The sequence below is a fragment of the Chroicocephalus ridibundus genome, chromosome 3 (assembly GCF_963924245.1).
Source record: "Chroicocephalus ridibundus chromosome 3, bChrRid1.1, whole genome shotgun sequence".
NCBI classification, from domain to species: domain Eukaryota; kingdom Metazoa; phylum Chordata; class Aves; order Charadriiformes; family Laridae; genus Chroicocephalus; species Chroicocephalus ridibundus.
The window spans coordinates 41,403,480-41,427,598 of NC_086286.1; the positions used below are offsets into that span (position 1 = coordinate 41,403,480).

Sequence of the window (24,119 nt, forward strand, 5' to 3'; positions counted from 1 at the left end):
ACGAACAAGAAAGCAGTAAGCAGTTTGTCCTAAATTCAGTGAGGGCCCACAAGCCAAAACCAGGCGCTTACATCTACATCAGTACCCACCAGTTATAACGAAAGCAGAAACACCTTCACTGCACTGCTACGGGAATGACTGCGGAAGCTTTGTGACCTGCTGCCTTCTTCCCAACCCAAATTTTCCATTGACTCCCAGGAGGGATTTGCGTATTCCCAAGTCCAGCCCCGTCTTCTCTACAGTGTTGTCCTAAATCCCAAAGCCGAGACGAGCTGAATAAGTGAATGCATCTAAGGTCTCTTCTTGTTCCTGTCTCTAGTGAGGGACTGGCGGGTGCTGTTGAAACCCAACTGCTTGCTCTCCTGTTTGGATCTCAACAGGTCCCATTTTAGAAACATCCTCAATTTTAGAAACATCCTGCTGAAGAAACAGCACGTTTAGCAGCTATAAAAACGACAGCATCTTTAAAATCCACCTTGTGAGAAACCGGTTTTCTCCTTCATTCCTGCCCAGGATTCTTTAATTCTGGACAATATTTTCGCCAGAAAATTTGGTCTTCGACGCACATTTCCTGCTTTAGCTTGTTTTCTTACTGGAGTTAATGGCTTTGGTCTTGAGACTGGAAAGCAAGAGGGGGAAAATTTCAGCCTGGTGTCATCCAAGTGACAGGGAATTCTCCCCTCTATTTCCCCCCGCTACAAGTTACCTTCTCTTGAGGCCAGTGCAGGCAAATGGTAAAGCTTGGCTCTCTCTACGGCCAGCTGCGTTTCAATTCGTGGAAGGATCTTGCCATATTGGGCTAATAGAGAATTTCTGGCAACTGCTCTGTCGGTCAAGCGATGATCGCCGTCGTTCTGATGAAGGAAAAGCGGAAAGCAAAAGCTTAACTCATTACAAGAAGTTCATTGCACAGACCTCTCCGTGCTATTTCGCATTAGTGAGCAGATTTCCTCTACGGGTGTGGGAAAACACCTCCACTGCACAGAACAGCGGCAAGTTCTACCCATCCGCACACACCGATTTCACCTGGTACTTTTAGCAAAGTGGAAGGAAGACTGGAATAGCAACAGAGCCTACAACTTGAAGTTAAAACAATGCTGGCACTCTGCAGAACCTTCTTCTGATACGCATGTTATCACCTGCAATTTTCTGATATCACCTGCAATTTGCTAACGACTTACTACATAGCAGGCTTTCCCTTGTTCTTCCTGAAACGCCAGTGCCCTGAATATACGGGACAACTGGAAATTACCCTGGACAACATGATGTGAAGATTAAAACAAGCAAGAAAAAGCGACCTACGCACACCACCTGGCCGCATGACAGTTTTCAAATGCAGGACCTACGACTTCCAAACCACCTTAGAAGTTTGAGTCACTGGAAAACTATGATTCCAGAAAACAGCAAACGCGTCACAAATCCAGAACACAAGTTCACGCTTACCATAAGATTGACATTCATGGATTGATTCAGCTCTAGTGCTGCAATGTAGTTGGCACGCTGCAGATGGTAGACTAAAAGGAATTCTTGATTCTGAACACCAGCACTGGTCCTTAAAAACTTCTCCAAACACTCCTATGAGAAAAAAAAAATCATTCCAAAAATCTGTTATGGCTCTGCCTTTTCTCTTTTCAAAGAGACGATGAACATTTTTCCTTGCTCCCACTTACTTGTTCGGTGTCTGTGAAAGGCAGCTTCAGCAAGTCTTCCATCAGGCCCATCTCCCGGCACATTTCGTACATGTGTTTTAAGAGGTCTTCTAAGTTTGCCTGAGCGGCATGTTGGTGCAACAGACCCCAAGCCTCCACCATGCACCTGTAATTAATGTTTCAGACGTAAAGGCATGTTAATAGCATAACCAAAGAGATGCCCCAAGAGTCTTGTACTCAAAGTTTAAAGGAAACTTAGGGGATGATGATTTCTATTCTTTGTTCTCCATTTTCACAAGATTTGCGTGACAAAATGGTGGGGTGTATTTCTTTACCTATTGGAGAGCAACACAGTGAGGAGAAGCTGCACTTCCCCGCTGCTTGCCGTGGGTGGCCTCATCAGCTGGATGTATCTGAGGGCTTGCCCATGCTCCCCTTGGCACAGGAGGGACTGAATAATTCTCTTGTGCTGCCATGACGCCGTTTTGATTGTAGCGGGATGAAAGAGCAGGGCCAGTGAATTCTGTACAAGTTAGAGATCGGGTTTTAAAATCATTTTCTAGATTATAGCTTTGTACTGCCATGTATCTCTAACTCAACTCTACCAGACTTACTTCGTAATCATTGTGATCTAGAAGCCAAAAACCTTCAACAAGCTTAACAAGTCCCCAAGGCATGCCAAAGGCAGTTGCAAAGGAGTCGACTGAAGTTTCTGTCTCACTCGGAAAGGAACGCTTGATATCCAGCAGCAAGTAAATTGTCTGACATCAGGTATCTCATTAAGGCTAATCAGTTTGTAAGACCAAAACTTTATCACATTACCTTTAGAAAAACATAATGAAGTAAGAATATAAAAGTGGTAGGAAGCAGAAAATACATTCAAAACATTGGAGCATCCAACGCTCAATTATTACAGCAAATAAATTCCACAGTTGGGTTTTTCCCTCATGTCCAGCGTCTATAAAACAGTGTAAATTGTGGCATCCTTACAGTACAGCTCAGCTCCGAATGATTAAAACTGGATTTAAACCAGTATGCGGGTCACTCATTGGTAGCGTCATTTTCTCTTTCTGACGTCCGTTTTTAGGGACATCATCTAACGAGACAGCTCTGGGCTATAAGCGTTTCTAAGCCCCTTGCTCTCTAGGCTCCCCTCGCGGGTTAGGCAACAAACAGCAAAAGCAAGGCTGTGTATTTCAGCAGCTTAAAAATTAAGTTTCTGCCCCATGACTTTTCTCTTCTCCCTGTTGCTTATTCCGTGTGCCTGCACTTTCAACGGAACCAAAGCAAGCACCGTGAGCTGCGCTGCAAAACCCGTGATTTCAGCAAAAATCCGGTACTGGTAAACCACTCTTAGAAATCCTTTTGCTCTGAAACAGAAATTGTTTTATAACCCATCATGGGTGTTTTAGAAAATTTTAAACGGTGTTTAAATTTGGAGAAAAACTAAGGACAAATGTTACGAAACAGGTCGGCGACCAACACTGAAGAACATTTATGTGCATCCCCTGGAGGTGTAATAAAAATAACTAGAAAGGATACAATTGCGTGTTTGCAGTTTTCTTCAATGTTTTCTAGCAAATAGAGATCCAGCAGTGCCTGAAATGAAAAATTAAAAGTTCTGAAAAAACGCCTGTCTTCCCTAAATCATTGGCTTTTGGGTGGGGTTTGGCGGGGAGGGCGGCCGTTTGTTGTTGTTCTCAGTGAACAGGACACTCACATGCAAACTGGCAGGCGGGTATTTCCCAGTTCCTCCTGCATCTCTCCGCCACAGCTTCTCCACTTGGTCTCCTAACTGGGAAACCATTCCATCAACCATCAAGCAGTCCGAGTCCCATTTTCCTCTGGAACAAAAGGTAGCAAGGATTTGGACAGAGTTAAACACTAATTCCAGCCTCCCGGTGTAACAGCTTTCCTCCAGTCTTCTGCTGACTGCAGCCCTGCCCTTTCATCTCCCGATGGCACAAAGCAGAAAAAGGACACTAGAGGCTCTGTGCTTCGAAGGAACACACGAGCCTGTATGTAAGTTACTTGAGAAGTAAGCCAAGGAAGATGAACTTTGAAGTCAATACCTCCTACCCTGCAGCTTCCACCTTAACTCACCTTGCAGCCTCTTGGTCACAGTGCCATCGCCGAAGCTTGGTCAGCTCTTTATTCAGTTTTCAGTACAATTTCCAAAGAAAAACCTATTATCGGCTAATCCAAGGCATGCCGCCTATGTGCTAGGCAGCTAGTCCAGGAAAGAGAGCTGACGTTAGCAAGTGACTTCTATCCGACAGCCAGCAGAGTGCGAGGCGTGCCAACTCCATGTAACTCCAACCATCTTACGAAATCACACCACGTACTTGGGAGAAGGGGACTTAGGCCAATACAGTTATGACCCTCTATTACCAGTCAAGGACGGAGATGATTGTTTGTTAAAAAACACGCTTTCTTCTGCTTCCAAAACAATTGTTCTGTGAACACCCTGCTTTGCTGAACTGGAGGTGACTGATCCTGTCCTAATCACATGGCCTTTTTCAGTAGTCAGAAATTATACACATTAGCCAATGAATAAAGTAGACTCCCGAAAAATGATGATACCAACCAGTGGTACTAAGCAGAGGTAGATAGCAACGTTTTAACACAGGAAAGTAACCTCTCTGTTCAACAGAACACACGTGTCACTGAAGTCAAGAGTATTGCTGGCAGCGGCATTACGCATAGCCCATGCAACTGTTGAGATAAAAGCCATTCCCTTCCACTTCTGAATTTGCCGTGGAAGTGTTCTAGAGTCTTCCTCTAGCTCTTACCTTGATAAACGCTCAAGTTTCTGTCGCTGACCAGTATAGTAGCTCTCAATCAGAGGATAATTGTAGAAAGGTCTTGACAAACGCGTATCGTCATCTACAGGCAACAAAGTAGAAGCAAGTTAAAGCAGTCATATCACACTTGTAAACGAAATTTTTTGCCTAAAGAGACAGAAGATCGTACAAGCTAAGCATCAAGAAGCCTCCAACTCTGAAAGAAGCCAATCCTCTTTCTGCCTTTGCTAAAAGAACTCTAAGAGACAAGACTCAATTCCTTCTTGCCCCAAGTGCCGTTTCAAGGTTACAGTTCACGCAGCATTCACAACATGTAGGGTAAGCTGAAGTTCACTATAAAAAAAACCACCCAGTTCTCAAAGGGAATGGTTTTAAAACCATTGTTTAAAACAATTGTTTGTGAGACAATTAAGGCTGGCAATGGAATTTCTAATCCATCCAACTAAAGAAGGATTTCCAAGGTGTACTTTCTCCTCAAGCAACTGATAGAAAGTTCAAAACATGCAGGTAATGCTCTCACTGTAAAAACAAGCATTCCGGTACTTGTTGTTTAATAGTACTTTGTTTAAAATCTCAAGTAGTTCAAGCTGTGGACACAAGCAGCGCCGTGACGTCAGGGGTCCATTGCTATTCCTAAAATCCACCCAGGAAAGAAACTGCCTGCCTCATTCTACGCCGTGTACTTGACAACCAGGCAAAATCTCAACTTCACCCACAGAACTTCAGCACACCCTGCCACTGAACCAGCACGACTTCTTCCTGACGAAACCGTTACAAAAACATGGCTAAGCATGCGTTCGTGGGAGTCACTCACTGGATGGTCGCCTTCCTACAAACGTATGACAGGTCACGCTTACCTAAACCCTCTGGAAGGAGACCGGATCGACAGAACCAGATGACCACTTGTGCATACAAAGAAATGAGGCCGGTTACCGCTTGCTTATTTGTCACGTCTGCAAAACCTGAAAAAAGGCAGGAGATGATTAGCGTTATGCAATTCTGTTCATTTTCACAAAACTCCCTTCATCCTACTAAACCAAAAGTATAAAAATAGCACATTAGAAATCTTTCTCTTTGCGTTTTTCATGCTGTATCGCTTTCTTATTTGAAGAAAAAAACCACTATCACCACCAAGACAAAAAGCAACCCCTATAAAGAACTAAACTCACTAAAGGCTAAAATAAAAAAAAAAAAACAAAACCCCAAAGCCTGAACTACTAAATGCACGCAGGAATAAGACATCTGTTTCTCACGTAGCAGAGATTCTTCTGATAGCAAAGGGATAGTCTTTTCTTTTCTCAATAGGCCAAGAACCATTTCTAAGAGAAAAAGCTGTAGAAACTCAAGTAACTTACTTTGCATGTTACTCGTTTACGCTTCCTTCGTATTGTTTAGCAATTTGCAACACGGTGTCTGCATGCAACTAGAACTTGCTAGCTAAGAACTCAAAGGAATAATTTTCAGCAATACCACATTCGGTTGCTGTAATTTCAGCCCAGTTGCCTACAAAGCTTCTCTCTGAATGTAGCCTCCCCCACCCCCTTGCATGAGCTCCACCATAAACTGTTGCCCTGAACTCCATGCGTGTTTTGTGGTGGTCCCAAGCGCTCAGCTTTAAGCCCCTTCTCCCAGCTAAATGTGACTGTCTTCCAATCCTCAGAAACAACAAAAGCCCATGTTGCCACAATTCCAAATCTTAATAAAACATACCAAAGATTTTGTAGCACTACTACAAACCTTTTTCAGTAAGCTCTTGTGCTTCTGTGAGAAAACAGTTTAAGACCGTGCTAAGGTTGCTCAAAAGCAACTGGCAGCGCTGGAGAGACCGTAATGTCTGGGGGTCAATGAAGTTGCAAGAGCCATCAAACAGCGGAACACCTTTTCAAGAATAAATATTAAATCGTTAGCCGACAGAGCAATTCCAGAGTTTCAAGGCGCACTTCAAGGACCGCGTGCAATATCCTATAGCGGCGTATTACTGAGGAAGCTCAATCAGAAAGAACGACTTTAGGTTTGCGGAATGACTACACTAGTACTCACAGATTTGGTCAAATTCTTCCTTTGTAGAGATCACTTGGTTCCATGTCCACTCAAGAACAAACCGTAAATTACCAGCAGACCTTGGCTGCTCTTTAAACAAAGAGAACAAAAAAGAAATGAATCAACAGGCTCCAACTCAAAGAGGTACCACGTAAAAAACCAACGTTCCAAGTATTACCTTCAGATATCCAATGTTTAATGCATCCAGTCAGAAGTCCCACAGAACCTGTCTGGACAGCAGCTGACAATACTGCTTCCAGCTGCTCCTCCTAAACGTAACAGACAAACTCAAATGAGAATCTTACCTACTTGCACCATGTGAACCATCAACAGTAAATGTTTCTTTCTAACTGTATACTCATTCAGACATCACAAAGTCAATCAGGACACAGGCCAGGAATGCCACGTCCTTTCTCTTAATTCCAGCCACAGGCTGGACTGCTCACTGCTCTGAGGAACACATTAACACACTTCTCTGACATTTCAACTTACTGCAGCCTAATTCTAATCTTTCTTCGCATGCCTCTGCATTACAGTCTTCACGTACTGAGTTCCAACTATTTTCAGAAACATCCTCTGCTATCACCTGTTACGCATTCTGTGCATGTAGGTTTGCCATTGGAGTGCACGAAGGGGGCAGAACAAATACACTGTTTGCTTGGAAACTCTTGCAACTACAGCCAAGCAGTTTTCTAGACTGTGAAGACATGAAGCAGGTCTCATACCCAAAAACACTGTTAGAATTTTCAGTCAGCCAGAAAATTAAGTTATAAGTCAGCCAGAAAAGGAAGGTCAAAAAAAGCGTACCCCCTCCACGAGCAGCGCTGGCAAATTGGTAACAATGCCCAGTGACTGGAAAAAGGGAAACACTGCACCCGTTTTTAAAAATGGTAGAAAGGAGGACCCTGGGAACTACCGACCTGTCAGCCTCACTTCTGTGCCTTGGAAGATCGTGGAACAGATCTTCCTAGAAGCTATGCCAAGGCACACGGAGGACAGGGATGTGATTTGAGGCAGCCAGCACGGCTTCACCAGGGGCAAGTCCTGCCTGACCACCCTACTGGCCTTCTATGATGGAGTGACTACACCAGTGGACAAGGGAAGAGCTACGGGTTCGTTTACCTGGACTTCTGTAAGGCCTTTGACATGGTCCCCCACAACATCCTTCCCTCTAAATTGGAGAGACAGGGATCTAATGGGTGGACTGTTTGGTGGCTGAGGAATTGGTTGGATGGTGGCATCCAGAGGGTAGTGGTCAATGGCTGCATGTCCAGATGGAGATCAGTAACAAGTGGTGTCCCTCAAGGATCCAGATTGGAACCAGTACTGTTTAGGATCTCCATCGGTGACATGGACAGTGGGATCAAGTGCACCCTCAACAAGTTTGCAGATGACAGCAAGCTCAGTGGTGCGGCTGATATGCCTGGAGGATGGGATGCCATCCAGAGGGACCTGGACAAGCTCGAGAAGTAGGCCTGTGTGAAGCTCATGAGGTTCAACAATGCCAAGTGCACCTTGGGCAACCCCCAGTATCAATACAGGCTGGGGGATGAAGGGATTGAGAGCAGCCTCGAGGAGAAGGACTTGGGGGTACCAGTGGATGAAAAGCTGGACGTGTCTCAACTGTGCACGTGCAGCACAGAAGGCCCACCATATCCTGGGCTGCATCCAAAGAAGTGCAGCCAGCAGGTCGAGGCAGGTGACTGTGCCCCTCGGAGGGCTGGAGCACCTCTCCTAGGAGGACAGGCTGAGAGAATTGGGGTTGTTCAACCTGGAGAAGAAAAAGCTCCGAGAAGACTTTATTAGGGGTTTCAGTAGTTAGAAGGCGGTTATGAGAAAGATGGGGACAAACTTTTTTGCAGGGCCTGTTGCGATAGGACACAGGGGTAACGGCTTTAAACTAAAAGAGGATAGATTCAGTCTAGATATACAGAAGACATTTTTTACAATGAGGGTGGTGAAACACTGGAAGAGGTTGCCAGGAGAGGTGGTAGATGTGCCATCCCTGGAAACATTCAAGGTCAGGCTGGATGGGGCACTGAGCAACCTGATCTAGGTGAAGACGTCCCTGCTCACCGCAGGAGAGGTTGACTACATGATCTTTTAAGGTCCCTTCCAACCCAAACGATTCTATGAATTTTCTGAAATAACAGAAAAGAAGTGAAACATTTCCATTCTAATAGGTTTAAATTTTAGGCTCTTCAAATACTGGATTATAATGTGGTGCTAATCCTTTAGAAGAATAATCCACAGGTATGCACAGACGCGCGATATTAAGTAGTAGCTTGTCTCAGCTGGAGTTCTCATACTTCTTTCAGATGAAAGGATCCCTCAGAAAACTTTATTTTGTTGTGGGGGGTGATGAGGGGAGGGGAGATTTGTTTGGTTTTTTAAACACACTGAAAAGTATCTTTCCCTTCCAGGCAAAATCATGACATTCAAAGCGATTTCTACACATTAGAAGACACATGAGATGTTTCCACCTTTTCTGAATACTGGTTTCAGGCAAGGAAACACACCAAATACTGCTCACAGTGGCAAACAAAACTGCAAAGCAAGCTTCTTGACCCTACTTCTGAAATTTGTCTTCCTAACACTCACAGGAAATCCCTGCTCAAACGCATAACAAGCCTGATGTAGAATCCAGGAGGCAGGAAGATGAGGGCAGCGGGAAGGCTGCTCTCCCCTTCCTGCTGATGGCTCCACTGCATGATGACCAGCTGGCTGATCCTTTCGCTTAGACCCTGCCGGGGGGAAGAAGATGGGCTGCTCATCACAAAGGCTCCATCTCTCACGGAACTCTTCAAATGACAGAGAAAGGTTGATGCAAATGGAAAACCTATGGCAGGGGGAGTGAAGTCACTGTGGTGGCATAAAGCACAGAGAAGGTAGCGAGTGTCATGAGATAAAGGTGATTAAGGTGTTGCAGCTGCAAGAGGGCAGTCTCAGAGCAGCAAATTGGGCTACTGCAGCACAAGGCAGAGGCTACAGAGGTGGAGATCCGCCCGGAGAGGATGCAGAAAAGCCTACCGATGAAGGGAAAACGAGGGCAAGCCGTGAAGAAATTGCCAGGGAGAGCTGACAGCAGTAATCCTTTACCACAGCCCACTTCCTTGGAAGCAAATGATCACGTACAGTGACAGTGCAGCAAGCCGACGTCTGCAAGAGCTCGCATCCCAGTGAGACGCCCCCATCGTCGGCTACTGCACTGAACCACTGCTTTGAGAAACTGACAGGGATGGGGGTTACTCTGGGGGACACATGCATTATGTTGGGCATGACCAGCACTGACTGCACGCTTCCTTGTGTGCATCTGTGTGTGGCACCGAATTAAGAGAGGGGTCTCTAAAGACAGATCTCTTAGGGCTGTTCCCAGTCAAAGTCACTACTTTGGATCTAAGGATACGGTTACTTCTGCTAGCTCAGGTCATGCCTGTATTTCAATGCAACTTTGCAAAGAATCCAAAAATTGGATTATCGTGTCTTGTAGCCCCTCCAGCCCTGTCAGACCAGATGGATGTATTTCCCCCTTGATTCCCTCATAGGCACTCACCTGACTCAAACTGGATGGCTGGACATCAACTGGTCTTGGAGACAGCAAGCCAGCTACAAGACACCTATTGTAGCTATCCTGAATGGCTTCCCATATTGAAGGACCAGATTTCTTCAAAAAATTCAAGGTCTGAAACATCGATCGAAAACCACAGATTAAGACAGCATTGTTATTCCGTCACTACGCTTCTGGATAACCTCTAAAAGGAAGAATCTAAATGTTCACTGACACCGTCAGACAGCCTGAACCACTAAGATGCTTTAGGTTAGCAATCTGCGTAATTAAGTCTTTTCTACCTTCTCTGTCTATACACAGGCCTTGCTCTTTCCCTCAACACTGACACAAAATACATTCTGTATAAGCTAAGCTAACATGCAACTTCACGCTTTGGAAGATCCTTTCTATGCCTGTTCGTATGGAAGCCGATTCATGTTGGAAACATTTAGTGAGCTGAAACTTCACTCAAAATTATCTGTCACAATCTGTGCCGTGGCTCAGAAGTTATAATTTGGCCGAGTTTGGGAGAAAACAAAATTTTCACTCCTCAAACAGTTATGTGATTTTTCATTTTCTCCATTCCCTCCTTTTTCAAGAGAATTGGGGATCAAAACTCTAACTCAAGACTATGCAGGCAGTTCGACTGAGGGGCAATAAAGAAGTAACACCTTTCCCCGCCTTCTACAGTGGTTTTGTTCTTGCTCCTGGAGCAACGTCGCATTCCTTTCTAGACGTTCAATCCCCGATCGTGCTTCAAGAGGAGACAACGGCAGTTGTACAGTCCCAAGAGGGGACCTAAAACATTACCATTTGCATACAACTGGCGACAGGATACAATTGCAACTATGCGTGTGGACGGGCAGGATGAGCATGAAACGGTCCCTAACACGGAAAGCAGTGCAAGAGAAAACTTAGAAAAGCTACATCTCCTGCCACTCGCAATAAAGATACAGTAAAAGATCACCTCCTTCTGGAAGCCGGTGCAAGTCATGTGAACGACTCCGGAGGTCAGCAAGCACGTACCATCTGCAGAAACAGGGAACGTTTGACAACCTTCCGTACTCTCACAGTTATGGCATGACCACTTTACATTTTTTACACACCGGTATCTAGAAACATATAACTGAGTGCTTTGAGCTTCAGTTCACAGTCATTTCAGGCTATAACCAGCACCACTTCACCGGCTACATTACAAAAGCACCAAAACTCAGCCGGCTGTCAGATATGTTCCACAATAGTAAATACCTTGTCAGTACAACGTGATCAGAGTTGGGTTTGGGGGGGACTGGGTGGTTTTTTGGTTTGGTTTGGTTTGGGTTTTGAATGACAAACAATGACTGAACAAGAGAACCAATGAATGGCATTTGACCTCATTTTAAGCTTATCACTCTCAAAAGCAGTGAAATACCTACCAAAGTTATAGGTGCTTGGATTAAAAAACTGCTCAGGTGGTGGATAAGAAGGAGGAACTCCCCGACTTAGACTCCGCTCATGGACCAGAATATCCAAAAGGAGCTTCGGAGAAGTCACGCTCACTACGGTATCCAGCGACCACAGTGCAAAATAGGGGCACTCATGAGGGAATTCTTCCGGCCTTAAAGAAAACAAGCGCGTAAGCTAAATGCCGACATTCAAATGAATTATTGGCAGGCATATGGAAAACTACTGAAGAAAAATCTACCTTAGCGAATCTGGCATTTGAGCAGAATACCAGCGATTAATGTCAAATACACCCAGGTAAGTAGATGGTTTTCCCTGACCGTACGTATTCACTTGCCAACTGAAGACTGAGACACTGGTGTCAGGAGACGTGACTGTAAAAGACAAGACGTTGTTTCTGACTTGTAGAAAATACGATAGATCCGATAGTTTTAAAACACCACTTTCTATTTTGGCTTCATTCTCTTCTGTCACTCGTGAAACACAACACTTACTAAGAGTGATTACAGTACTTACGGAATAGCAAACATCTCTGTAACAGGTTTCAGTCACACTGCCCCTTTTTCTTGTCCCCTCGTCCAGATCACTGGTCAAGATACTAAAGAGAAGTGGCCCCAGTGCAGTGCCCTGGGGAACAGCACTTGTGACGGGCTACCATCTGGATGCAGATGCGGACATCGGTTTGAAGAAGGGAAAAAATTCTGGTAACATTCCTAAGCAATGGAGAGTTTGAACTTCTTGTTCAAAGATGGCAGCTGGAGGAGTAAAACGACTGACCATCATCATACAAACGGCCCCACCATACATCGCGATAGCATGTCAGCAAGCATAAAATAAAACCCACTTTTTCCCTTAAAGAAGTCCCACATAACTTAAGCATCCATTTTTTCTTCGTAAATAATCCCAACAATCTAGTCTATGCAGATAGGCAAGACTTTCAGACTGTGGGGACAGAACAGCATTCGTTGCTTAGGTTCCAAAAGCACTTCTTTTAAAATCACCAAACACGGACATCAGAACAAACCTTCATTTACGCTATCCTCTCCGTCAACGTCGCTGCGGAATTTTTCGACAGTCTGGCAGCTGATTAATTTAGTACTCATCTGGCCTCTCAAGGGAAAGACTCCACCCGTGAGATCTAAACTGAACTTTTCGCCACGGTATTGCAAACCCTGGGGGAAAAATCAGAGAAGAGAGCAAAGGTCATTCTAAGATAAAAACATACATTATGGCTAAATATGAAAGACAGTCTAACAGAATAGGCTTATTATACTGTGTATTTCACATGAGCCTATTTCTGATGGTAAATAGAAACTACGCCTGACATGCAAGAGAATGCAGTGTCAAATCGTAATGGGTAAGTTTGGCTGTAAAGGCTTTGCAGATCTAAACATGCTTTGCAGAATTCCTTGCAACATCAAGGTTTCTTTATAAAACCTAAATATATCTCTACAAAGGGATATCTGAAATAGTGCAACACACACGCATGCAAAGCTCTTGGCTCTGCATCTTGACTACAGAACTCATGATGTTAGAGAAGTCCCAGCAAAAGAGCAGTAAGCCTTAACTGAAATACCGGCAAGGTAATACTGAACAGCAAGCAAAGCCCTTCTAAAACTAAAACACCCAATCCGGGTGCGCTGCTCCTCTAGAGCAACGTATGTTTCTGTCATAAAACCCCTGCACATCAACAAAGATAAGGAGATGGCATCCAGCACGCCATGAATCCCTGGAAGATCCTTCTACTTGGTCACCGTGATAGATAATGCATTTTAAAGAAATTTTTTCCAAACACCTAACCTCTATCTATGCAAAAGCAACAGTGGCAAATGAGGAAGCACCTTTCCTACACATAAGCAAAACACTCAAAATCTAAATTAATCCAAAAAAATCAAAAGGCACAGTCCCTACAAAAACCAGAGTACCACGATACAAGAGTCACCCCTGTTTCGTTCCATAGCTATTGAGAATATGCAAGAGAAAGTACCAAATCAGGAGGAAAGACTTGCTCTGAACTAAGATTACTGTCCCCTCAAAAAGATTTTGGAAGACTTCCAGGCGTACAACTGAATGGAATTACACATCTAACAGATGCGCCTTGTCTCTGTTAGCTATCTGAGATGCAATGATACCTCACATCTGTATTTTAAACGCATCCTCCTTGGAGCCAGATCTAACATTTAGGTACACTCTTCTGACCAAATTACATATTTTCCTGGCTTTAAGAGTAGATTGAATAGGTCACCCAGCCAAAAAGAAGAACGAGTTATCTTTACAGCTACTAAGTGTCAGGATCAACACTGAAGAGACACTGTAGGTGCATTTCATGTGAAAAGTCCGGCTGACAAAGCTCTAAGGGAAACCAAGAATATAAAACTGAAGATCAGCAAAGACTAGAGTATGACTGTATTTTAAGAAAGGGAGAGAGACAGAAGCTTCTTCAAGTCCGAAGCTTGGTTAAACCAAGCGATTCAAGGCCCAATCTTCTCTTCCTACATGCCATTCGTTTGGTATTTCAGAATAATTTTATTTGCAAAAGCCGCGTCCTCTTCAGGAATTTCATTTATACGGGCTCTTTGCAGATGAATCTAGCTGGGACACACGACACTGCAGTATAAAATGCTACGCCTTCTTTCCAAAAGGTATGGACAAAGGCCGTGCCCAAGAAGACTCAGCAAAACATGATTATTTTTTCAGCCAGCTCTGAAGTTTGATGGTAAATCTCACCCCTGTAACTCAACTGATACTCCCTTAGAGAAAATTACTATTGTCTGCTTTTCCCACGCATGCACCTCTTACCTCATACATGACTTGTCCTGAGGCCACGCGTTTTCTGTCACCAAACGCTAACTGCAGCAGGTGTAAACTCAACACATCACCTTCACTGAAAAAGGGATAAATTATGAAATTTGGTTACAAAGCTGCTTTATAGTCCTCATCGTCGTGTTAGTAGACCTAGACGTTTCTATTCACCTTTCCTGCGTAGACTGAACAGCCCACAAGTAGCAACAATTGCGAGGATCATTCTCAGGCTCTTGAAAAGTGACAGCATAGACAGGAATCCTCCCTCCTTCAAGCTGAGAGTGGTGCCTACAGGTTTAGGGGGAAAAAAAAGCAAAACGAAAAAGAAAAAAAAAAGGTGAGCCTAGTGGCCCAAACACAGGTAGTTTCTCGTTTCGTGGACTACGTCAAGCATTGTTCTTCCTGACTTCTGAACCTTATTTGTACCTCCACACTCTACTCTTGCCACCTAATTATTCCTCCACTGTCTATTTATGCATCCAACAGCTTCTGGGGAGTCAGTGCAGATCTGCTGAAGGGAATCCCGACCAGAAGTTAGCCAAATATCTCAGGTGAGATTGCTCTTTCGGCCAAAGCTGACGTGCAGGAAAGAATACATTTTTCAGGCACAGGTCAGCAATTGAGTTTTCATGTCTCACTAGTTTCACCCTGGACACTTTAGAGAATATCGGCACCAAAATCACATCACTGACATACTTCAGCCTTTCAATGGATGCCCCAGTTGCAGTAACCGGTTCTGAAAACCCCAGGAAGCATGCTTCCCACAATTCCTCAATCCACAGGCACAATAAGGAAAACAATCCTAGTCCACTGGGGAGAAGGCGGACCACTTGATCCAGGTATGACTGAAAAGTTACGTCAGAAGAGGATTTCTGAACGTGCCAAGATTATACTCATACTCATGTCAGTCCCTGAAAAAGTTCTCTTTACATCCACATACTTCCTTAAGCAACAAATCGAGAGCCCCACACCTCCAGGCATGGCCAAGTGTAAAGGCCTACTTACTCTCTCTTCAAAGTTTTCATATTCCAGAGCGACAGGTAGCCATCCGAGAAACCCACAACGAGCTGGTTGCTTCTGCTTACGTAGCACAGGGCTGATACTGCTGTTCCGGAAGCATTTTGTAGTTGAAAACAGAGATGTCTCCCTTCGCTGGTCACAGTTTCTCTTCTTTGTGCAACTTCAGCAGGATTTTTAGTGACAACTTCTAGATCTACACACACAAAACCAAGCAATAAATGAATACGTTATGCCATTTAGGCTGCATTTTAGGCACTGACGTGACAACCCCTATCATCTAATGCTACCGTGCCAGGCAAAATAGCCATTTATGCAACACTTTTTTTTGCCATTTCCATTACTTATGTCTTCAAAGAACATAAGAACTCTCGGATCAGACAAGTATTCTCACTCACGTTTGAAAGCTAGGTAAAAGCGTAACTTTCATAGACAAATTCTTCCTGGACTCTGAAAAGCAGGAGTTTGGGCCTCGTGATGAAACTGTTTGAAGTGGCACCTCGTGTTTGAAGTGGCACCAATTTCTGAAGCTGCTGTTGTAATAGCCAAAACGGTGTATGCAATCTGAGTACACCTATTCGAGATTTCATTCATCCAAATGCATGGGTGTTGGTAAGTGGGGTTTATTTTAAAAAACAAGCCCAAAATTTGCCCCAAGTCAATTAACACAAGCAGAAGAGCATTCCCGGGAAACAGGGCTCCTCCAACACAACTTCCTACCAGGCGGCCGCACCGGCTCACGTGGCAAAATTCCTACACCTCTCTGGCAAGAATCATAGTGGCACAGGGATCTTGGCGGGAGGGGGCATTTACAACACTGCGAGGAGCAGTCAGACGCTCCCAGGTTTAATCAGGTCGGGACTATACGATGTCAAACTGCCACCTGTAACCAGTCGTCAGAAATGTCTGACACAAGGGTCTTCAAAGTGGGATGCATACTGTTTCGTTAGAAGACAGAAGTTTTCTTGCGTTTAAATTCATGTGGAAAAACTGCAGGCTTACCCAATGCTTCGATATCATTCTGAGTGCAGGAGCAATCATCCAAACTAAGGTCAACCAGAAGTAGATGGCCAGCATCTGTAGCCACTGCTGCCACCCCAAAGAGCCATCGCAGACTCTGATGGAGGTGCTGAGTGCTCACGCTGGGTCCTCCGTGATTCGCTATGGGTTCTATAGCGGTTACCTACAGGAAAACTACAAGTTACTATTTGAGCTCTTTGACAAGCTCAATAGAGAAAGTAAATACAGGAGCATCAAAGCATTGTTTGCCATTAGATCAAGAAAAGAGACAGACAAAAAAGCCCCGTACAAAAACCTGTTACTGCCTTCCATTTACTAGATTTCCTGCGGGTAAGTGACTTAACTTCAACTTACATGGGGCATTCTATTAGTACAGCTTAGCAATTTCCATTTCCTACTTCGCAGTAATTAACTGGAGGAAAACACAGAAAATCAGTTATACGCAAGAAACTTTATCGTATTCAAGGGGCTTAAGACAGACAAACACAACTACATCGAGGTCTCCCACTGCTCACAGCCCACCAGCACCGCGATACAGTCTATGCCTTCTTTGACAAACGGGCGTTAGGATAAATCAGGGCTCGAGAGTCAGACGAGGCAGCGGCCAAGTTGCATGGGAGACACACCATTTCCATGGGAGCGAAACGTATTTAGAAAGCGTTGAAGGGAGAGACCAGCTTAGTAAAATTCACACTAGTCCGCATTTAGAAGAAAAGTAACAACCACATAAAGGAAAAGAAGCTTTAAATGCACACCAGCGCTTTCACGAATGTTGAGAAAAATGTTAAAAGCCAGCCTAAAGCAGCAGCTTCTCAGATAAAAAGGTGACTCCATCTGAAGGAGGAAGCGCACACTGCTCTTTCACGTGCCCAGCAGTCTGCACGCAACTGTCTCACAAGGCGAAGACAGACCTTTCAGCACACGTTGCAGCACATCCCAGGACAACACTGACTGCTAGAGCAGAGACACGAGCACACAAAGACTCCTGCGCTAAAGCTGCACGTATTTCTCTCTCTCAGTCACCCCAATACGAATGCTTACTACTAGTCATCACACTGTAGCATTACAAACAAACAAAACTCCACCTGTATTCTAGCAAGTCAAACCAAAGCAGCTGATGGAAAGCTGGCTAAGAAGTTAGTTAGTTAGTTGTTGCAGATTCTAAGATGATAAAAATGAATCTTGATGTTCTATTGACTGCCACCGATTCTTGTTTACATTAAGATAATGAGGCTAGGGGACACACATCATTTGAGTTTCTGGGTTACAGAAGACAGAAAACATCAGCAACATTACACCAGTGTGTCCCATCTACACAAACACACTAGTCAGAGAGCAGAGATTCAAGGACTGCAGGCTGAAAGGTGACCTCCCAACAATCTGTCAGATAACTCACTAGAGGCTCTTTTTTCCTCTCCTAAGTCAACAGAAAAATGTGTTCTCCTCAGCCTGCTTGCTAGGCTGAGATTCAAGGCAATGTGTCGAAGTCATTTACAGCACAACTATGGAATTCTGAGCCATTTTAAAGACGGTATTTCTGATGGAAATCAAGCAATTAGGGCCAAACAAAGGTGCTTTTCAATGCCTTTTTGCGGAAGGAGAGAATCAGGTAACTCTGTGCTCTACAATAAAACCAGAAAACTTGTTTTACTCTCAGTAAACTCCAACAATAATGGCACATTAAGCCCAAGATTTTACAGCAACACCGTCTTGACTGGATACTCTCAAGTGACAGGATGTTAACGCACGATAGAAAAAATACCTCCTACAAAGAGACGCTCCAAAGCTTGTCCTAAAACAGGCCTACGCAGCACCTAACAACATCAAAGCTTCGTTTCTCCAATTAAAAAGTACCTACCCTCCCGGGAAGAACAACTGCTTTAACCACTCTTGAGAGTCCAAGGTCGTACAGACAGAGAACGCTTCCCTCTGCGTCTTCCAACCCAACCAGCAGTCCAGTTCTCTTCTCCCAGGAAAACTCCTTCACCACACGAACAGTGGGAGGCTGTTCATTGACTCCACTGAAACGGTACGCAGAGAGCCGCTCTCCTGTCACACAGTTCACCACCTCAAGGTGAGGACCACGTGCCAACCACGCCAGGCCGTTTCTCCCTGTGAGAGAAAAGAAAGAGGACTGAAGCAAATGTCCAACGGAAGACTGAAAACAGCTGAAAAAAAATCACAGTGCCTGCCCCTTTCCTTCAATAAACGTACCTAGCAGAGGAAGACCGACCTACCTCATTCTAGTCAATGATTCAAAATCACCCGTTGAAATCCCCAAGCAATCCCTCCTAAAATTAACCACCTTGTTATTTTGCATTTGTACTTGTCATTCCCGCACCGAAGAATCTGGGTTGTTTGCGATAAAGATGACAAGGTCCTGATCGACAGCCTTTATACCATATTCGCCTTGGTTTTGCTAGAAATGATCTAAACGCATATGGGAATACAAGTCTTAGAGCGTAGAGGAAGAATCGAAGGCATTTTGTTTCACTGAACTACTGCCAGCCCAAAGGAAGTATGAGCTCAATTCCTGCATTTACACTCAGGTAGATAGATTCCACCTGGTCTTAACAGAAGCCTAGACCTCCAGATAGGCACCCAGCTCTACTGTCACATCACCTGGAAAGTCCACTTCAAAGTTTAACTATACTCACGTTTTAATATTAGCATTTGTCATCGCTGAAGCACCCTTTTTGTTCTCTCTCTCTAAACAGGATGCCTCTTAACAGCACCAACCTGACACAGCTGATACGATGACCTGAGGCTTCAGGTAGCCTCCAGGCAAGAACAGCTTTGTACCGAGACCAAATTTAAAGGAAAATGCTCACCTCCAGAAAACCTCCCGCACAGCACAGAGCCGAGGGTTCCCTCATCTTCCCCAAGTGCCTGAAGAGTCACCTCTGGAAACTGCAGCAGACTGCTCGTTACCTCAGCTGTTAGGTCTCGCATTCTTCGCTGTAAATACAGGAAAAAATTGCACAACTAGACTCACGTCAGCCAGAACTATTCTTGAGAGTGACAGAAGTTTCATCAGTATGCAGTGAAAAATCCCCTAGACATCACTTCTAGCTCTTTTCCTTGCAAATAATGGCACTCGGGAGACTTTTTGCTCTCCCGGCAGAGCAGAAGGAGAATCCTTTGCTTTTCTGATGCCTGTGAGATCACCAACAAAAAGTGACCCAGACGTATCCACAGAGAAATAACAGGAAAAAGCCCAATACACTGAGTTCAAGTCTACTCACACAGGTTAGGAAGATGGGAGCTGAGAAAAATCAGATTTTAAAAAGCTTCTCAGTAACAGGTACAACTTTCCATTTGTCCTTTCCCTTGATTTCTTACTTTACCCTTTGTTACTTATTGTCAGTTGTCTTCTAGCAGCCAAAATTACCATTGGTCTTCACCTTAGGTACTTACGACTTCCAAACTATTTCCAAAGAAAGGAGCGTACCACGAGTCACAGGCTGAGGATAGATTTTTGCATTAAAAAGCTCCAAGAAGAATAAACATGGAGAAATTACATGTTCAAGCAGAATCACATTCAGCCAAGTCAGGGTTCAGGGACGTCAGTTTTGACTGACGGTAGTACCTGAAAATCCGTTTCAAGGGCCAACAATGCAATGGGCTTACTGACGAAAAAGCTAAAAATATGGCCAGCCGCAGCTGAAGAGATGGTTTCACAAAACATGCTGACTTCCCTGCCACCAAAAGAGAGGACTTGCCGCCGCCTCCCATCTCTCCATCTGCTCCTTTGTTCTACTACCGTACTCCTGTGGCTCACCTCGCACTGCCTTAACAGTGCCTTAGAGCACTTTAGGAGCCAAGTTCACTCCCTGAGCAGGCAGGAAACTCACCCAGAAAAGCAGGTGGTGTTCCACCAGCTTCGAGAGCTCAACTGCCTTGCAGAGACAACCAGCAAGCATAAGAGGTGGCACAAGGAAGGAGGCAGGACCACGCATCGGGAAGAAGGAGAGGGAATTTGTCCATCTCCTTTTTGTGGCAGTCAGCCCGGGCTGCTAGCTCATACCCGGGTGAAACGGCACACTCAGTTTGCAGGGAGGGCTAAAAACCCCTTCACTTTTAGAAAGGACACCACCCAGGACACAGTCAGGCATCTTTTAAGGCAACTTTTAACTCCCTCTTGCACGGAGAGACTCCCTAGCTCTCTGGGAAAGGCTGCAGCTGACAGGCGTCGTTCTTTCATTCCGCCAGAGGTGGAAGCTAAAGTGATTTCAGGGAAGGGTTATAAAAGGGTTTATAAAAGTTATACCAATTTTTGAATTGTTGTTCATGACTGGTTCCATGACATTTTCCCCAGAGAAACAGGAAGCAACTCACAAGCACTGGAGGAGCAGCAGATGGAAAAGTCACTTTCTGCACTCTCGTAGTCGTCAGGTTCAGTGAATTTGCACTTTGCCGGATTTTACTCCTGCAGAAAGAGGATTTAGCGAGTGAGTGAGCAGGTGATTTAGGGAGTACCACCGGGTCAGGTCTTTCCCGCTTAGGCAGAAAGCCTCCCCGCTCCCGGCGGTTTAGGCAAAAACCCTACATTTCATCCAAGCCCTAAGCTGTAGTCTAAAAAGCCACCAGCGTGACAGAGACGGTCTGTACCAGAATCCTACAATCGGCCTTTTTTCACTCAAGTGCAGCCTACAGATTGTCTTGCCGAGTTTGTGCAGATGCTCCACAAGCACAAAGCTACAGCAGAAGGTGAGACGAGGAAAGCATTTCAGCTCTCTACCCCAACAGCCCCCAACAGCGAAGACCCTGTGTCTGATGCAGACCATAGATTTGACATCCCTCTCCATGAAAAAACAAACAAAACCAACACAGATCAGAACTTGACGCTGGAGCCACTTTACCCAGCTACCTCCTGCGGTTATTCCCCAACACGACTACACTTCCCTTCAAGAGTTGCAGTCCCCGTCTACCGTGGCGAAGCTCGCAGCAGTTCCCAAAGGCACTTCTGACCTTACGCTCTTTTTTACCTTGCTCGGTGCACCTGGACAGACAGACGTAGGCGCTGAGTGTCTCAGGACAGAACATACACGCAGCCTTCCCAGCACAGGGAGACAGTGGTGAGCAAGGCACTCCCAGCACACCACACCGCTCGCCTCTCCCAGCACGAATTCCAGAATCCCAGCACGAATTCCACACAATGAAGAGAAAGGCCTTCCAGAATCACTGGAGGTCCTCTGGTCCAGCCCCCCTGCTCAGGCAGGGTCACCTACAGCAGGCTGCCCACGACCGTGTCCAGGCGGCTTTTGCGTATCTCATTCTGAAACATACTTTGACAAAGAGCAACCTGACAAGCCCAACTGCAAATGCATTTGCAACACGTGCAACAGGCCCGGCTTGTTGGTGACTCTCTCCTGCCAATTTAAGGCTTCTCTCCACCACACAAGTCAAGCAATACCACACCAGCAAAGCCTTGTCACCATTAGTTCTCTAAAACTGTATCCGACAGCTTCCTAGGTAGAAGGCACAAAATTAACAGAAGCCTGATTATGTTCGTTTCACTGTCTTAACAAAGCAAACCCCAGGCAGATCAATGCAGGAAAACCAGTTGATGCAGCAGGTGAACAAGAAGCTGTCCTCAGCAGAACAGGGTACGGTACTGTGTGCCCAAACGCCTGTGCCAGCTGCCAGCCAAGACCGATACAACCATCCAGAGGGAGCACCTGAACGACCCCGGTTAGCCATACACCCCACACAGGGCTCAGCATTCCCGACAGAATTAAGTCCCTAATTTTTATCAAACCCCCATCATTTTATCAAACATGATCAGGAAGCAATTATTAGATCTGAAAGACTGACGCCACGCTTCCTTTCTATTGGCAGAAGTTCCAGACCTGGAGTCACGGTTTATTAAGGAAGGGCAGAGAGGGGCGTGAGTAACAAATCTTAAAGATGACAAAAAGGGGAAAACATCAGACTCAGAAGACCAGAGGTTCATGGATCTGGCCGCAATGCCCGTTACTGGGAAACTCGCCTGGGCCACAGCAATGTGCTGGTGCTCCCACTCCTTCCAGGCTTCCTCCGGACGGGACTCCCACGTGGCCTGTGTGCTCCGGATCCGCCACTCATTCCCAGCCAGCAGAAACTCTTCTCCCTCCTGCCTGCAATAGCCTTACTTACACTGGGTTTGGGCTTTTGTCTTGATCAGCACTTGATAAGGGAACTGACTCTGAGCAACTGGATGTGCCCACGCCAGTGCTGCACATGAGGACAGGGACCATTTCTCAAAGGCAGAGCTGTCTTCTTTTCTTCTCAAGTTTTTAAAAGCAATGTGTCTGTGGAGAAAAAAACCAAACAGAACACCTTTGAAAAAAAATCCCAAGTCACAGATATTAAGTACTACTCCTGTATCGCCAGGCAGAAATGCAGCGGTGCTGCTAAGATGCCTTAATAGAGCAGAGCACCAGCTGGCCAGCAGGCAGTAAGGGGAGAGCAGCCGCTGTCAGGGAGCGCCCACCCCAGACAAGGCTTCTGGGGGTCTTGGTTCACATGGGCCTCATCTCCGGGTCAGATGGAGTCCTAATTCAGACACAACAAGGGGGCTGCGTTCATCGGCACGTGAAAGCAATTCAGCTCTTTGCAGGACTGAACTGGTGCGGGAAACGTTCAATCTTCTGCTCCTGGTATCTCCTCGTAGCCAGGCAGCTGCAGCCACGCGGTCACTGAGCCATGAACCGCGTTGGGACAGCAGACATCTAAGTGCCTGAGCTCTTTTCAGGGGAGCTGGAATAAGAAGGAATAATTAGTGCTGGAGTCCCAGCGAAAGCCTGTCTGGAAGGACTGCAAAGAGGGCCGTTTTCAGTTCTGAGCCCCAGAAAGGCCAGGAGGAGAGAGGGAACCTCCTCTTGCAGAAGGAGACGAGGGACTGGGGAAGTGGCCGGGAAGCAAACTGCTCCTGGGCAGGAAGGAATAGCTCTGTGTGGCACTGTCGCTGGGATCCGGCATCGGGAAGCAGAGACAACCAACGCCTGGCAGCAGGGGTCATCTGTACGCTCTACGTTTCAACTCTGTGCTGCATTGCCGGGAGAGAAAGGGAAGGAAAGAAGCTGAATTAAGTCACGCACACGAGAGAGACCCAGAATTCTCAGGAAAAAGAGCTACCTCCGTCACATAACTTAGCTGTCAAAATATACGCCGTGCGTTAATAAGAATACAGAATAAGCTCTTAATATGCTGCCCTCCCTTATTGGCACATTCACCCTTTCCTTCCTCCTCAGCTGTCAGTCACTTTGAGCTGGTATCTCTTCTCATTTAACTCATTGAACTTCTTCATAAACTAACTCTTTTTAGCAGGTTAGCAATTTAGGAGAAAGAGAGACAGACAGATGAGAAGACAGAGGTGGGTTTTGTCAAAGTGAATACCGAAGGTGCTCAAATCCTGGTAACTCTGCCTTACGCTAGCACCAACGTAAAAAAAACCCTCAAAACCATGTCGATGGTATTGGTACAAGTAACAGTTGAAGAATCTGTCCTTAAATTTGTTCAAAACAGTAAGAAAGTTAGCATTTGAAGAAACTCAGGTAAGCTGTTTGAAGACTGTCAGCATTTACAGTCAACATTTTCACACGTGCACGTTTTCTATTTGTATTCTTCCATCTTTCATTTGATAGTACTTGCTTTAAGAAAAAATACCTCTTCAAAGGTGCTGGAGTATACAGTTAATTCACCCGAGACAAAGAGGACCCTGTGGGGGTTTCATCTTATTTAGGAATGCAACATCTGGTGCACAGGACCAACAGTAATCGCGGATTACAGGAAACAAAACTACTTGTTTTATAA

The 24,119-nt window shown here is 45.3% G+C and overlaps 1 protein-coding gene across 1 annotated transcript; it reads right to left on the reverse strand.

Annotated features, from left to right (window-relative positions):
• Positions 1-482: 482 nt before the first annotated feature.
• On the reverse strand, positions 483-19,274 carry LOC134513824 (protein ELYS-like; the record flags this gene model as incomplete). Its single annotated transcript, XM_063330997.1, has 24 exons — positions 19,154-19,274; positions 18,181-18,434; positions 16,305-16,485; positions 15,291-15,498; positions 14,457-14,573; positions 14,283-14,367; positions 12,508-12,655; positions 11,725-11,857; positions 11,456-11,637; positions 11,008-11,069; positions 10,047-10,175; positions 6,672-6,762; positions 6,494-6,583; positions 6,191-6,331; positions 5,311-5,415; positions 4,442-4,535; positions 3,370-3,493; positions 3,192-3,248; positions 2,264-2,410; positions 1,985-2,172; positions 1,671-1,815; positions 1,444-1,575; positions 707-854; positions 483-619 (listed from the first exon to the last, which is right to left on the reverse strand). Coding segments are annotated over exons 1-24 (3,219 nt in total), but the record flags the coding sequence as incomplete, so codon positions are not given.
• Between the last annotated feature and the right edge of the window lie 4,845 nt (positions 19,275-24,119).